Below are 15792 nucleotides of genomic sequence, written 5' to 3'. Positions count from 1 at the left end.
TAATTAGAGTCTTTGAGCTAGAGCTTGCTAAGACGCGTGACAAGTCACCCCGGAAAAGAAGACACAAACCCAAAAGTTGGTGGGATGAGGAAGTTAAGAGAGCCATAGCAAAACGTCAGGAAGCCTCTAGGGAACACAGACATGCTAAGCAGCGGGGTGAACCGACAGATGATGTTGAAAGAAAATGGGCAACCTTTCTAAGCTGTACAAGGGATGCATCTCTTCTGATCAATGAAAAGATTAGAAGGAAGGGAGCTCAGTGGCTGGCAGAAGTACATAAAAAAGATAGAAAGGCAGCTGCGAAATTTTGGAACCATCTAAACTCCCTAAGAAATGAGACGAGCCTAGAGCAGAGATTTATAACTACAGCCCAAGGTGCTAGGCTAGAAGGGGACGAAGCTATTGAATATATAAGAACAAAAGTGACAGAAAAATTTCAACAAAGAAGTACTTTATGCACCACAATAGACAAGGACGAATCAAGTGGTGCAATGGCTCCATTTTCACAACAAGAGTGGGTAAGGGCTGAGAAAAGGGTTCCTAGTAGTACACCAACAGGCCCAGATGGCATTCCAATTAGGCTGATAAAGACATTAGGTCCAAAGTCTAAGCAGGCTTTGAGAGAGGCAGTGAGCACAATAATAATCGATGGTGAAGTTCCCGACGGATGGAAACTTAGCAGGATGAGCATGATCTATAAAGGAAAGGGGGACAAAGCTGACATAAACAACTACCGTCCTATAACAGTGACATCAGTGGTCTACAGGCTGGCGATGCAGACTATAAAGGAAAGACTGCAGGCGTGGATAGAGGATGAGGGGGTGCTGGGGGAACTGCAGAATGGGTTTCGGAAACACAGGAGGTTGGAAGACAATCTGTTCTCACTGACGCAGTGCATAGAAATAGCAGAAAAGGAACACAGGCCCCTGTGGCTAGCATTTTTGGATATCAAGGGAGCGTACGATAGCGTGGTTCAAGAGGAATTGTGGGGAATACTGGACACACTAGGCGTGGAACATGTAGTCACTAATCTTTTAAAGGGTATCTATAAAGGTAACAAGGTAGTTATAAAGTGGGAAAAACAGGTATCAAGCCTGCAGAGGTAAAACGGGGGCTTAGGCAGGGGTGCCCCCTGTCACCCTTATTATTCATGATGTACCTACAAGGATTAGAGGCAAAATTAGAGGGAAGTGGACTGGGCTTCAACCTCTCTTTAGTCAAACAAGGAAAACTTATTGATCAGGCACTACCAGCATTAATGTACGCAGATGATATAGTGCTAATGGCCAACAACAAGGAAGATTTGCAGAGATTGATGGACATCTGCGGTAATGAGGGAGATAGGTTAGATTTCAGATTCAGTAAGGAAAAATCAGCAGTCATGATTTTCAATGACAACGAAGGTAGTGAGCTTAGAATACAGGAGGTCACGCTAGAGATAACAGATAAATACAAATATCTGGGCGTATGGATAAGCAATGGGACCGAGTATCTGAGGGAACACAAAATATACGTGATGACTAAAGGTAACAGGAATGCAGCAGTCATGAAAAATAGGGCACTGTGGAATTACAATAGGTATGATGTTGTGAGAGGAATATGGAAAGGGGTCATGGTTCCTGGGCTGACGTTCGGCAATGCGGTCTTGTGCATGAGATCAGAAGTTCAAGCAAGATTAGAAATTAAGCAACGTGGAATAGGTAGGCTTGCTTTAGGAGCTCACGGGAATACACCAAATCAGGGAGTACAAGGTGATATGGGATGGACATCATTTGAGGGCAGGGAAGCTAGCAGCAAGATAAAATTTGAGAAGCGATTGAGAGAAATGGGGGAAGAGCGTTGGGCTAGGAAGGTTTTCAGCTACTTGTACATGAAGAATGTCGATACAAAATGGAGGAAGCGAACCAGGAAGTTGACTGGTAAATACTTAGAAAACAGCAGATGGCCAAACCAAAAAGAACTATCGGTTAAGAAGAAAGTGAAGGAAACGGAGACTGACATGTGGAGAATGGGCATGATTAAGAAGTCCGCACTAGAGGTCTATCGAACGTTTAAGCAGGAAATTGCCAAGGAAAGGATCTATGATAATACTCGGGGTAGTTCTCTACTGTTTGAGGCCAGAACGGGAGTACTGCGAACCAAGACATATCGGGCCAAATACGAAGGGGTAGACACAGTATGCAGTGCGTGTGGAGAGGAAGAAGAAACTGCCGAACACTTGATAATGTTCTGTAAAGGGCTTTACCCTATAATTCAGGATGATGGCGCAGAGTTTTTCAAAGCACTGGGGTTTAGGGACCGGGAGGGCAAAATAAACTTTAAGCGGGTAGACTTCACTAGAAGGAGGTTATCTGATTGGTGGCTAAAGTCAAGGCGCGAGTGAAAATTAAACTCTTCACTGCAAAGTACGAATCCTCAAACTCTTTTTAAGGAAAAAAAAAAATATATAGTTTTTGGTTCATTAGATATTACGGCTTGGTGGCGCTAGCCACCGCCCGATCTAAAGGGTACAGCCATATCCATCCATCCATCCATCCATCCAAGTGCTCGTTCAGCTTCATTGCACGGATCAAGACTCTCTAAAGCAGTGCTTCCAGAGTACAATTCACTGATTTTATCGTGCAGAACATCAAATAAATATTTTTTTCACTCTTTTCACACGACATTTGCAGTGAAACAACCAAACACGGGGCCCATTTCTTTCTTGAGTTTTCATATGTATATAGATACTTATACATAAATGATGAAAGATGGCAGTGGCAGCGATGGCAGAAAGCCAGCTGAGATTGTCCATATAATTGCTATCGCAATAAAAGAGCCGACCTACCTCCTTTGTACAGAATGCAGATGGGACAGCGTCACCCCGAGTACCAGGCCTGCCATAAATTGTTACTAAAGCAGAGAGGAACGTGCCACCCATCTTCAAAAAGCAGGAAGGAACTAGGAACGCAAGATGGGGGCGGGGGGGGGGGGGGGGGGGGTTGTTATGAAGTTTGGGTATGATCACTGGCACTCGCGCTGATTCGGCAGGCATTAAAGACAGCTGTTATACCCTTCTATTTTGTATTCTCAATTCGAACAGACTGTTGGTATCGCATTCATTGCTAAGAGCCTAAGTAAAACTAAACAATAGTATCTTTTGGACACCAAGTATCATAGCTCAGATGAACGCTGGCTAAAGGGACAATGATCACTCCAATTGCCAAAGCGGTTTTTGCCCTGTCAGTTACTTAAACGTGAAGCAGAGGTTAGAGTAGCACAGAAAGTTTACAAGCATGTCTCATGAGGCCTCGAGATAGCGTGCTGGCGAATGCACCCTTCAAGCAACGCAACTTCCCGCCCTCCCCCCCCCCCCCCCCAAAAAAAAAAACGAAGCAATGAATGTGATGACGTGATGTTTATTTTTTTTAATCGTCAGCTATTAACGTTGGAAAGCGAAAGGCGAATGTGTAACAAGGCATAGCTGCTTCACCGTTGGCCTTCTGACCCCAGAACTGCCAGCGATATTAAACTCAATCCAGGCTGCTCCAACCAGGCAGCATGCTTTTAATAATGAGATGACATAAAAAAAAACATGCGAAAATACACAATATGGACCCTAGCAATCGCGAGTTCGAAATGGCAGGGCATTTTAGGAGCATTTACCACAACAGCGATTATAATCGGGGATGTGCTGATGGAAAGAATTATGAAAATGAACTTCTGAATGAATTTCCATGAATGAAGTATATTAAAAAAAGTGTCAACGCGTTTCTACGGTGCATGTGTTCTTCTGTGGACTCAAAGTGCGGGCGAAAATCAGATCGTGTGCGATGTCCAGGAGTAGACGTGATACACATTCTGGCAGCGTGTACGTGTGTAGTTGTTAGTGAAAATTGCTTTAACTACGTGCCGCACAATACTTCAGACAAGCTATCAGCAGCGTTTCTCGAACGAATAATGTCCGCCGATGAATCGCCGCCTTAGTTTCACGATACAGATTAGAATAGACGTCACCAGCCCTTGTTAAGTGCGCGTTTCACCGTTAAGCTGACTTGCACAACAGAAGTTGCGTCAGCATCAAACGTCGGCACCAAACATCATGAATTACTTAATATGCGCGCGCAACTACTGCTAATTCAGCGGAATAATTTTAGGCACCCGATTGTGACTATGGTGGCCCCGAGAACAAGGTGCACATGTTTTGACCCGGCGTCGTGGCTATTGCCAGTGATGGACACTCTCAAATCCGACTTTGGCGAAGTTTGGCACAATTTTCATTGGTATTATCAGGATGGCGCAGTAAATCTGCTTTGGTGCACTTTGATGCAGGAGTGGTATCACTGCACACATGTGCAGAGTTTTGGCGACTCATTTATAACTAACTAAAGTCTTTATTTTCCAAAAACACATTGAAATGTGAGTTTCGCGCTGTGTCCCCTTCCTCTTTGTCAGCATTCTAACCTTGTCTCCCTGTCGGACGCCACTGTTCCTTTGCCCAAAATGTGGCACACAAACACAGCAGGCATCAAGAGGTTGACAAAGACCATTCCAGCTTGTTTATATATTTTGGCGGGAACGGGCCGCCTGAACAAAAGCTCATCTTCCATCCCGAACCCACTTTCTTTCATATTCAAGCTTGCGCGCAACTCGGCGCAAAGTTACCCCTCCGTCCTACTCTTTTTAACAATAGTCCGTTGGAATCTACCACTTCTTATCGCTACCTTTGTGTGCACATTTGTAGTAACCTATCATGGAAACATCACGTTCATTACATATTAGCTAGAGGGAATCAAACTTTAGGTTACTTAAAAAAAACTTCTATCTTGCCCCTCTATCACTAAATCTTTTGATTTACAGCATCTATGTCCTTCCTCAGCTAGAATATGCCTCGTCTGTCTGGGACCCACATAGCTATACATTACATTGAGGCAGTGAAAAATTGCTGTGGTCACTTTATTACATGTACCATAATTACTCCCTTAATCAATGCATTTTTTTTAATGAGAAGAGTTGGGGGTGCGTTTATTATGCATAGCAAGTTTTATGTAAACTTTTTTGGGAGGAGCGAGAAATGCGGTAACACACACACAAAAAAAAGTTAGGTCACTTGGCCTTTCGCATTTGGTATACGCATACACTGTTAGCTGCTTTTTTGCACTTCACTAATCTTCGGTAGTTGAAGGTGCTGTCTTCTGCAAGCTGTCCCTGCGCCACCCGCGCACTCCATAAAAGCATTTCGGGGCTTTATTTTCTCGCAATCATTCAACCACAGCAGTGGTATCTGCTGTGATCTTGAGGGACCCCCAGAACCGTGCACTAGTTCACTATGATGCACTTAGCCAGATTTTTGGCAACCTGGCAGGAAGACAGTGATGAATTGTTTACATTGCACTAAGCTACCACAACAAACCGTTGATAATGAGATTAATGACAAAATACAGCAGTGGTCTTGCTGTTCACATGAGAAGAAAAGGTAGGCTATATATAGCATTCTTTTAAGTACACGTGGATAACAAGCATGAGGAGCGCATTGTAACCGAAGCGAGAATTGGGGGTGCTATCATGTTGCAGAAATCGTCACGATCTTTTCTGGGCGACAACTGATTTTTTTCTAGTTAACCAGAAACCTGCTATGCAATGGCGATGAATGGCCTTTTGCGACAGCTATGACGACCGCAAACCTTGTCATCGTCGCTTTAAAATCACGGGGATGTGGGAAAGCCTAGAAGTTTCACATTTGCAGAAAGTGACCGTCAGTTGGCGCGGGAAGTTTTGTGACCTTTGCTCACTGTGTGCATATCAGCTGGGGTGTCTCTACACTCGCACCGTTTGTGAATGCCGCTGTGGTGCACGGATAATTAAAAAAAGACAGGATGTGTGGCACGCAGATAGAACAATACAGCGTGCGGCAGTAGGCGAAGGGGGGAGGGAGCAATAAGTAGTTTTCCTGCTGCGATCGTTGAGAGAAACTTGGGGACGAAAAGCGTCGAGGTGGCGGAGAGCGGGATTGGCGACGTAGCAACGACGGGGAGCGGGAGTTGCGGCGGCCAGATGAAGGGGCATCAGTGCAGCGGCGACAGGGCAAAGAGGATCATTGGAAGGCTCGCAAGATGACGATGAATAGAAACTAAAGGGTGTGGCGGCTGAACGGCGAGGGGTTGTCGGGTCCATGTGCGTAGAGGTAGAGAAGGTCTGACCTGGTTGATTTGACCGACGGCGGCGGCAATAGCGAGAAACGTGCCCTGGCTGGTGGCAGGAAAAACAACTAGGCCGGTCGTCGGGTGTTCGCCATTCCGAAAGGCATTGTTGGAGAAGGGCATTGTTGGAGGTAAACGGCGAGCGTGTCCTGGGGAGTAAGACGGGACTTCAGGGTGAGTCAAGGGACATGCTGATGAATGGCCAAGGTTCACAAACTCCTGCCGCACCACAGCTTGTATTAACGCCACTGACGACTGTTGTTGGTCAGAGGCGAGCGTTGCGAAAACGGGTGGCTGAAGAGGAGCCGGACAGGCAGTTTCGATTTCTTGACGAACAATGCGCGTGACGTTGCCATACGTAGGGGACTGGCGGGCAGCTTCACACGATGAGGTTGCGGCCATGTTGGACAGCCAGGTGAATTGCTGAGTAATATGGCTGCTCTTGGCTTCTTCGAACCGCCGGCACTCTTTAATAATGGCATTGACGGTGGCAACATTGTTATATACTAGAAGATTAAAGGCGTCGTCTGCTATGCCTTTCAGCACATGGGCCACTTTCTAAGACTCACTCATCCAAGACTCACTCATGTGCTAGCCAATCTGGCGGCATAGGGCGATGAAGTCGTGAACGTACGCGACGTACGACTGTGCACGAGCCGTCTGTGCACGAGCCGCCAGTTGATTCCGTGCTGCGATCTGCCGCCCAACGGTGTCGCCAAGAAGGTTGCGGATTTTCTCTTTAAAGGAGTCCCAGCTTGTGATCTCCACTTCGTGCGTCTTGAACCACACCCACGGTGGGCCATCGAGGTAAAAAATCACATTGGCAAGCATAAGAGTCGGGTCCCACCTATAGCTTGCACTGACCCGTACGTACCGGTTGATCCATTTGTCGACGTCAACAGCATCCTGACTAGAAAATACACCGGGATCACAAGCAGGAGGTAGAATGACGTACGTAGAAGTCACGAAAGGGGCAGATGGTGAAGACGATGGTTGTTCAACCTGTGACATGATTGGACCTATGATAATGCGGCCATTGCGGAGCTTCATGACGAAGACAGGGAAGTACCCAGCACTTCCACCACAAAGATGTTATGTAAAAATAGCACAAGGTGAGTCTATTAAAAATCTATATTGAAGCTGATGAGTATAGCATCGACTTAGGTGGAGGACAGCACACACAACCGACAAACCACTTCCTCGTTGTCCTCTTCTGACCACTGATATGTCAGCTACATAGCAATATATTCTTAAATCGACACGGTGCTTGCTATAGCCTTGAAATTCGATGGCACCACCCCATCAAGAGTGTCGGTGTGTGCACAGTTGACACTCTCAGCACGTTGCTCAACAACCAAAAAGTAACAACTGTGACAGTGGTTAGTTTACATTCATCCTGTAGATAGATGTGTGTTCTTTTCTAGCACCGTTCTTGGTTTGTTTAAGCAGCACAATTCCAGTGTCGAGCTATGACAGTCGTTGATCAGCGCTAGTCCTGTGGGATTTCTTTTCGTGCGTTCTTCGTGTTTGAGCGGTGCGTTGCATGTATGGGGTCGCTTGCCCATCTTCGTGTTGGTTCAGCGAACTGGGAGCGCGGGGGTAAACACAGACACAAAGCAAAGAGAAGGCACACAGCACGAGCGCTCAAGTTGCGGATCTTCTTTCAAGGGCCTTAAAAATGCCATTTTCAAATTCAAGGGTCTTCAACAATTTCAAGGACCTGTACGAACCCTGAGAGAAGGAACACCCGGGTACTTTGAACGAGCATGAAAAGGTGCGAGCGGGGAAGGGGGGTTGTCGCTCAGAAAGCCGCAACAGTGATATTTGCTTCAAAAGGCGCAGTCCGGATCACTGGCACACACGTTAGATCAGCAGCCATCAGCATAAGCTTCTACATGCTGCATTCTCATTGTGCAACGATTGTGCGAAAAGAGTTTGCTTTCCCTGAAACAGCAGTATTCTCTTACACCAGTGTGTTGTAGAGGTAGCGAATTCGAAATACAGTAGACTCTTGTTAAATGGAACCCAGAAAAGATTATGTTTGTTTTAACTGGAGTTTTGTTTACTGAGAGATGAACAAGGGTGCAGAATGCAAGCATGAAACCAATCTTGCCAGAAGCACTTGTTCGGTTTAGGCAGCCATTAAATTGAACAAATCTCCATTTACTGAGAGTGTTTACTGAGATAGTACTGCAGTAAGCTGCTAGCCTAACTTACTTTGTATAACATCACGATTTATTGCCATCGCAATCATTGCTTAGCTCTTTTAGTAAAACAGTGACATTTTAGCTATGTACAGCTGCCCACTTTTTTAACCTGAACGCACGAATGTCAAGTGCAGAGTTCATTAGCACTGTATAAGAGACTGCAGTAGCAAAATGAGCGGGAATACACACAAGCACTTGATGAGCCGTCTTGTGCACCGACTCTGGCTAGGCTGTTAGCTCCACTTCTTTTGAATACTGTTGCCGTCACCATTTCTGCTTTTCTGGATGCTGCTATCAAGTTAAAAAAATAAATCTCTCCATGGGCAACAAATTGTGAAGCTGGCAGGTATGCAACTTTTTCTGATCCGATGTTGCATAACTTTAGAAAACACTGGTATGAGAGCATATGGCAGCACCAGAGAGAGATGCTTTTCTCACAAAGTCACTTTGAATCGAGAGCGCAGAAAATGTTCAGGAGCTATCTGCGCCAATGCCTGCCAATATAGAGCACGCCAGCAACACCTATCGCGTCTTTAATAATCAAACTACAAAGCTGCTGTTCAACAACCTTAATGAAAAGCAGGACTTTTCAGCCACGTCTTCTTGCACAGGGGCTTGATAGCTGTGGCACTTTGTGGCTACATTAGGGTGCTCAGTACGACACTGATAAACGAGTTTGGTGCAACAGCGGTTTAGAGCAGGGTGGCACAAATAAGCATGTTTGGCGGACATTGGCACAGCTGTTTCACCCCTGTCCGGATTAAACCGGTTATTCTCACTAAGCTCAACCATAAAGCTTTGTGTTACATCTTTGTAGAAGCGACCTTATAAAACAAACCTGCAAATGACATGATAATGCAAACAATGTGGTCAATGAGCTCAACTGTAATGTGCAGATTGCTATCAAATGAATTCAGCGACATTAGGTTCATATGTCAGTTTATACAGCAGTTTCTGATGTATGTTTGTCAATCACAAATAGATATCCATCATTTTCAAATTACAGATGAATATTGCTACTTTGTCTGTTGTGCATGAGCAATAAAGAATTCATGCTTGTACTGCAGTACAATGCTTAGTGCTAAAATGAAAACCTCTTCCGAACTTAACTGTCTGTATTCTGACTCTGGTTGCTTAAAAACACTTTCCGAGATTTTATATGCTAAGACATCATTCTGATGCAGACTATTATGATAGACGAGCAATTCGCACAGGGCCTGTCTGACATGGTGAAGGTGCGTGCCAGTTCCTGGAGAGGTGCACTGATTCTGTGCTGTGCACATGAGCGGTCCGCCATTCCAGCCCTGTGGCCGAAGCATGTCGATGCACAGGAACATTGTTGCTTCTCCCTTGGGTCCATTTGCACAAGTCCGATTCACATGTTTATTTTTTATGAAGGGTTCACAACTAAAAAATAGGGCTCGTAGTATTCCTGCGAGCAGTGCACAACATTTTTCTGTCTGTTATAGTTCAGCACTAAGAAAAAGTCACAAAATAATTATTCAGCTAGCATTTTGGCACACGAGTAAAAAATTGATGTCACACATACAAAGAAACTGCAGGTGCCTATCGTCGTCCAATGACCTCAGAGCAGTACGCTCCTAGAACAGTCTACACAGACATCTTTCCACAAGGTGACCTCCACTGTGTGCCGCAGGGTTCCTTCTGCCTACCCTCAATTAACATTTCTATGGAATTAAGCCAACTTTCGAACAATGCATAAATATCATTGCAATTAAAATAATATAACCAGCTTTCCTAAGGCACTAGTGATACTGTCCCTAGCTGTCGACCGCCATTGAATCATTGCACGCCTGCAATGAGTCCGCTGTGCATGGCTGTGTCATAGTGCCACCGACCTCGTGGACAATTCCTAGCCTTGATGGTCGTGCCGGCGAACAACACTGCGACAAAGCTCGGTAAGAACGCAGAAGCCTGGTGACTCCGCGACGCTGCATCACGGGAGAAGACGGCGGAGTGCCAGGGACCGGCTTGTCCTGCACAAAAAAATGGCACAAGTTTAGACTGCACTCGTGAAGCAGCTCTTCATGGAAAGAGACAGTCGAACGTTACTTCTGCGCAGTGCACAATCAGGAGCTGAATATCACAGTAAGGTCATTGATTTAAAAGCTACTGGCTCAGTAGACTTTTCTGAAAATTGTTGTAAATGTCTACGAGAGCAGTGCACCATCGTCTCTTCCCTTCTTTCTGTGCTTGTGTTCCTAGTCTTCTCTTCATCTTTGTTGCCACTCGGCCATGGCTTGGGTGCTAAACTCTAAGAGCCTCCCTTAAAATGTGCTGCAATTTATTTTTGTAAATAAGCAATTATAAAGACCTAACGAGATGTTCATCACACTATGGCGACTTGGTTTGGCAACATCTAAAGAAGCAAAGCTATGGTGTCGAGAAAGGGAGGTGTGAGCAGCCGTGCACCGGAGATGCAGCATTCTTTCAGGACGATGCACTGACGGCTGTCAGAGTCAACAGCATCAGCGCTGTTCAGCAAAAAGCACGGCGAATGGTGAGCAAATTGACCGTTTTCACAGATGGGCAAAAAAAGCGCTTCTGCATACGAGTGATGAACGCTGCCCATGCAACCTATACATGTGGATGCCCCGTGTCACGACGACTGCTCGAACGTGCTTGCCACCTCATGCATCCCTCCAGGCTCGTGCAGGCGACTACGTGCTACCGTCATAAAATTGTGCCACACTGGCTTGCATGGCGCAGCCCCGCCAATGCTGACACCTCCCTCTCTAGTCACCATAGCGGGGCTACCCACATTTTCCATACGCATACATTTTCACTCTCTTCTAATCATAGAAGATTCTATTAATAGATCAGAGAGAACTCCGACGCTAGTGTCTATGGGAGCTGCAAAGCGCAATGCTTCAGCCAGCATGGAAATGATGGGTAGTACACAAATTTGTCTAATATTAGTTATGTTGACTTCGTTTGGCTTAACGTGGCATCGAGCCGTCTTGTCATGAGATGGCAATCAGTAAATGTTCAGCAGGTGCGATTGACCACCTAAACCTTTTAGACTTACAGTTCAAATCGGATCACAAACTTCAAAATGGTTTGTTGTTTTAGTATTTCAGACAAAATGAAAACACAGGAATAAACAAAGCCACAAGTGCGTTCAAAGCGCGCAAGCATGCTTCTTCCTAGAGGCACGAGTAGTTCTTCTGGTATGAAAAAGAAGGCAAGTTCCTAACATCAGCATTTTTCCTTATATTGCTCACTTAGAGTAGAATCTTGGTGACACGATCGATATCAGCTTGCACAAACTTTTGGGAGATAGAAACATTTTTGCACCAAATATATTCGTAGAGTGCAAATGCAGCCGAGACCACATATAACGGCCCCACTTCAAATGTACTATCGCTTAAAACGAACAATATCCATGTGACCATGAAAATATACATTGGTTCAATGGCACTAAATTGCACTAACAACGAACGTCTCTAACGCTGTTGATCGCTTATGGTGAACAAAGTTGGCGCTCTGCCAACTTCCCGGGAAACCACTTTTGCCCACTGATCAGGCATCGGCGAGGTGCCCATAGATTCTTATTGTTAAACGTCGACCTTGCCCCCGAGCCCCTCTAGTTGCCGCTCTCCCCGACTGCATTTTATTACGCACCCCTCCGTCCTTTGTCCCCCCGCTACTCTGAGCAACCCGCATTGCCAGACGAGGCCCGTGTTTTCACACTGCCACCGATCTTCCGAAGACCGGTCAGCCAACTACCCTGTTTTTGACTGCTGGTACTGTCATTGGCATCGCTGGCCTGGAGTAACCAGACCATTTGCCAACATCGTCGGCCCCCAACTTTATCCGATCGTCTGTGTCTAGCGCACGCGCGTGCACTACCCCACAAACTCTGATAATTTGCAATTTGTTTCGTGTTTAGAACCTGTTCTCGCTCACTTCGCACTCGGCTCAGCATGCCCTCCGCACAGGTGCGGAAGCGTGCAAATGGCTGTTAATTTACCCGAACGAATCCCGAAATATCGAAGTTGGTGAGGCCATGCAAACCCGCCGGCTCAACAAAACGATTTTTTGAACACTGATGCGGATTTTTTGAACACCGCTGCACGCACCGATCCAGGCGGCCGTCCTTCGGCTTCTGCACGCGCAGGAACTCTTTCAAGGGTTTATACATGCAAGTTGCGCGTTTCGCAGACATTTCAAGCAAGCTACCCAATCTAAAGCCCCTAGAACTTCGCCAAATAGCGACATACGTGGTTAACCGCGTGCCTCCTCTCTTCTTTCTCTCCCCCGACCTCTCCGAGGCCACCGCCGCATCGTCATTGGCCAACTGCTGTGACATGGGACAGCGGGGAGATTTCTTCTGTTTATTGTCGCCTGAGACAGCCATGTTTGCTCTGGGTTGCAAAAACGTGGACGTGCTGGAGCACAGCGCCTGTGCTTATACCTGTGCTTCATGGATACTTGCTTGCAATTCAACTTGCAGGGTGTTTGGAGATATTTAGTGCACAAAGCGAACCTCAGGGTCGGTTGCCAAGGGCTGCTGCTGCGCCTTCGGATGCTGCAACAGTTTATGTGAAGGCCAAGATTTACTATAGTATTGAAACAGCTACCGATGATTTAAACTCATGCGTGCGCGTAAATGCACTACGGGTGTCCGGTTGTATTCTGCTCTAACCTGGCGGCATGCCTAAAAGTAATGTTCTCAGCAGGAGTTCAACGTAAGCTAGCGTGAGCAAAATGATGTCGCAGTGTTAGCTTATCGAAGGAAATCCAAAAAACTTGGCTGCATTTAGCAGGTAAATCGAAGCCTCCACTCTTCAGCCAGCATAATACTGCCAACACCTCTTGCTTATATGTTTCTTGCACTCCAAAAACATTTCGCACCCTTTTTGGAGTCTTATTTGCTCCTTATGAATAAGAGTCATCTGACTAGATGGCGTTACCTTTCGTGATAACTCAGCACTCACCACTGTCCCCCCCCCCCCCAAATGTTTTTTTTTCAAACTAATAACACACATACCATTTACGACTTACAAGTACAGCGCTCTCAAAGATAAAGGAAAAAAAGACACGTGAGATTGATGGCTCTTTTGTGTCAGCAAAAAAAGAAACACACCCCAAAATGCAGTTTTTTGTTTTGCAAGATTGTTAATGAGCCCACACAAAAAAGCGAATGCAGAGATCTCGTGAAAAAAAAAAAAAAAAAAAAAACGAGTGAGCGAGTAAGATGCCCGTCATTGTTTTGTGAGGATAAGACGTCCCAAATACGCCAGTTGTCTTGCGGTATACAGTACGATGCATGAAGAGACTCGTGGAGCAGCATTAGCTATACTATACCTAACGAATCCTTCAGGGCTGGTACCTCTCCAGCATACTGGTAACTCCAGTGCGTCATGACCTCGGGAGAATGACGTGAACAATGGATGAGTTTCAGAAAATCTCTTGCAGAGTGCAATGTTACCTTCCTACACCATAGGTGTTTCTCTCTTTTTTTTCTTTGTAATCAGTCGCTGCAAGATCAGCCGATACGAAATAGGCAAAGGTTGCATAATTAATTGTATACCATATGTTGCACTGCAGCGGTGTCATGAACCAGCTTTATGCTCGTGCTTATATTTTTTGGATTAGTTATCAAAACAGCAGAAAGTGCAGCTAATACCTTTGTATGAGGTATGGGAGAAAAATAGTGGGCTTTACAAAAAGATACATGAACACTCCCTTGGTGATCTTTTATATTTTTCTTTAATTGCTGTGGTTTTCACAAATTCTGTCTGCGAAGACGATTGTGTGGCACTATATAAAAAAAAACTAACATCTCCTGAATCACATATACCTAAAAAACAAAAGAAACCAAGAGCGAGACGGCTATTGCGAATGCTTACAGCATGCTGCCTGGCGCGCGCAGTTAACTTCTCGAAAGGTCGTCTGCTACGCAAGAGCAACGTACCCAGCGCCACATTCGAAAAGAGAGTGCAAAGAAGTAGAGACCGAGGAGGAAAGAGAGCAGAGGAGGAGAGTGTCCCTACGTTACGAAGTTCAAGGGGCTTTAACCCAACCTGCCTCTTTCCCGTGTGTTTTAGTTTTCAAGGTCGCCCTCTCACTGCATCCTCCCCTCTCTTCACTTCTCGCAAATCTGCTCTCCTCTCTTGATCACAGCCCCTTCAGCCATCTCCACCGCTCCGCGATGCCAGCCCCGCTGGCCCGAGTTAGTTTCGTTTACTGACTAGAAACCGGCCCAGAGCTGTTCCACACGTTCTGGCATGTGTGTCGCGTATGTGCGTCTTGCTCGCTCTTGGTGAGCGTGTGTTATCAGGATGTCAAACAAGAGGACTTGCACGCTTTTTCCTGCCGCTCAACGAAACGCGAAAGTGTGACTGCTTGACTTGAGCGTAATCCGCGCGTTAGGTGCCACGTTGTGGAGCCCTTGCTCATAGCTCTTGAGCACCTGGCAGCCAACTTGCCGCTTTGGGGGTCCCGGTATTCAGCTGTGAAGATGAATATTTCGTGGGTGGCGGTGATGGCTACATGCGCGCGAAACTGTTTTCGCGAGGCCGACGTCGTCGACGTCGGGCCCGATGCTGAGCCTGAAGCTTCCGAATAAGATCACTCCAGCAGCGATTTGTGGCAGTGCGTCATCGACTCCGACCTGGGTGAGACATCTGTTGTGATGATTTAATTACGGCCGATGACGGTGCCGACACTGCGGAACCGTGCATGGATCGGGGCATTGAGAATGTAGTACGTGGCGAGAGCGATTTGGAGGAATCGGACTGCGAGAACGATGCAACTTTGAAGGCAGTGCCTCATGCAGCTTATGCCATGGGCCTCGGCGAACGAGCATTCTGCCGTTTTAAATGAACTCGAAACCGCCCTTATCGCTTCTGCTCTTCTGCTCATCACGGACTTTTTTGGGCAAAGAAAAATTGTGTTCTCACTCTGAACTTTTTTAAAAGCTGTTTTATTTACCCCGAACTTAGAGATACAGTGAACGAATGCCGCGTCAGGCTCAGGTTCGTTATAAGCGGGCTCGACGTATTTGATTCGAATTCAACACTCAAATATTCCAGTTAGACCTTTTTATCAGAGGGATGCTCTGGGCAGCAATTCTCGACTTTTATACGAGATGTCTCTTATAGGTAGGGGACCTCATATGCATTTTCCTATCCCCTGTACTTTACTGTAGGCATACTGATGTCTGTCATACCCATTTGTCTTCAATATCAGTGTCTCTCATAAAAGGACTTGACTGTAGCACACCCCTACTCCTTAGCCTATAATGCGCTGGACTGCAGTAGTCGTGAACCTATCTCCGCCTACTATCACTGAATGTAAATGTACACTGACATACAGACAAAAGCAAGCAGTCAGTGTCTCTCATAAAAGGGCTTGACTGTAGCACACCCCTACTCCTT

At 46.0% G+C, this 15792-nt stretch overlaps 1 protein-coding gene across 2 annotated transcripts in view; it reads right to left on the bottom strand.

Annotated features, from left to right (window-relative positions):
• Positions 1–9755: 9755 nt before the first annotated feature.
• Positions 9756–15792, bottom strand: part of milt (trafficking kinesin-binding protein milt) — a 354950-nt gene continuing 348913 nt past the window's right edge. For both annotated transcript variants that reach the window (XR_012895561.1, XM_037424365.2), the window contains one exon: positions 9756–10383. Coding sequence is in view for 1 of the 2 variants with exons in the window: in XM_037424365.2 (XP_037280262.2) it covers positions 10168–10383 (216 nt within the window). In the remaining variant the exon portion in view is untranslated. The remainder of the gene's footprint in view (positions 10384–15792) is intronic.

This window comes from Rhipicephalus microplus, chromosome 5 (assembly GCF_043290135.1).
Source record: "Rhipicephalus microplus isolate Deutch F79 chromosome 5, USDA_Rmic, whole genome shotgun sequence".
Classification (NCBI taxonomy): domain Eukaryota; kingdom Metazoa; phylum Arthropoda; class Arachnida; order Ixodida; family Ixodidae; genus Rhipicephalus; species Rhipicephalus microplus.
This window is presented reverse-complemented; position numbering and strand designations above follow the sequence as displayed.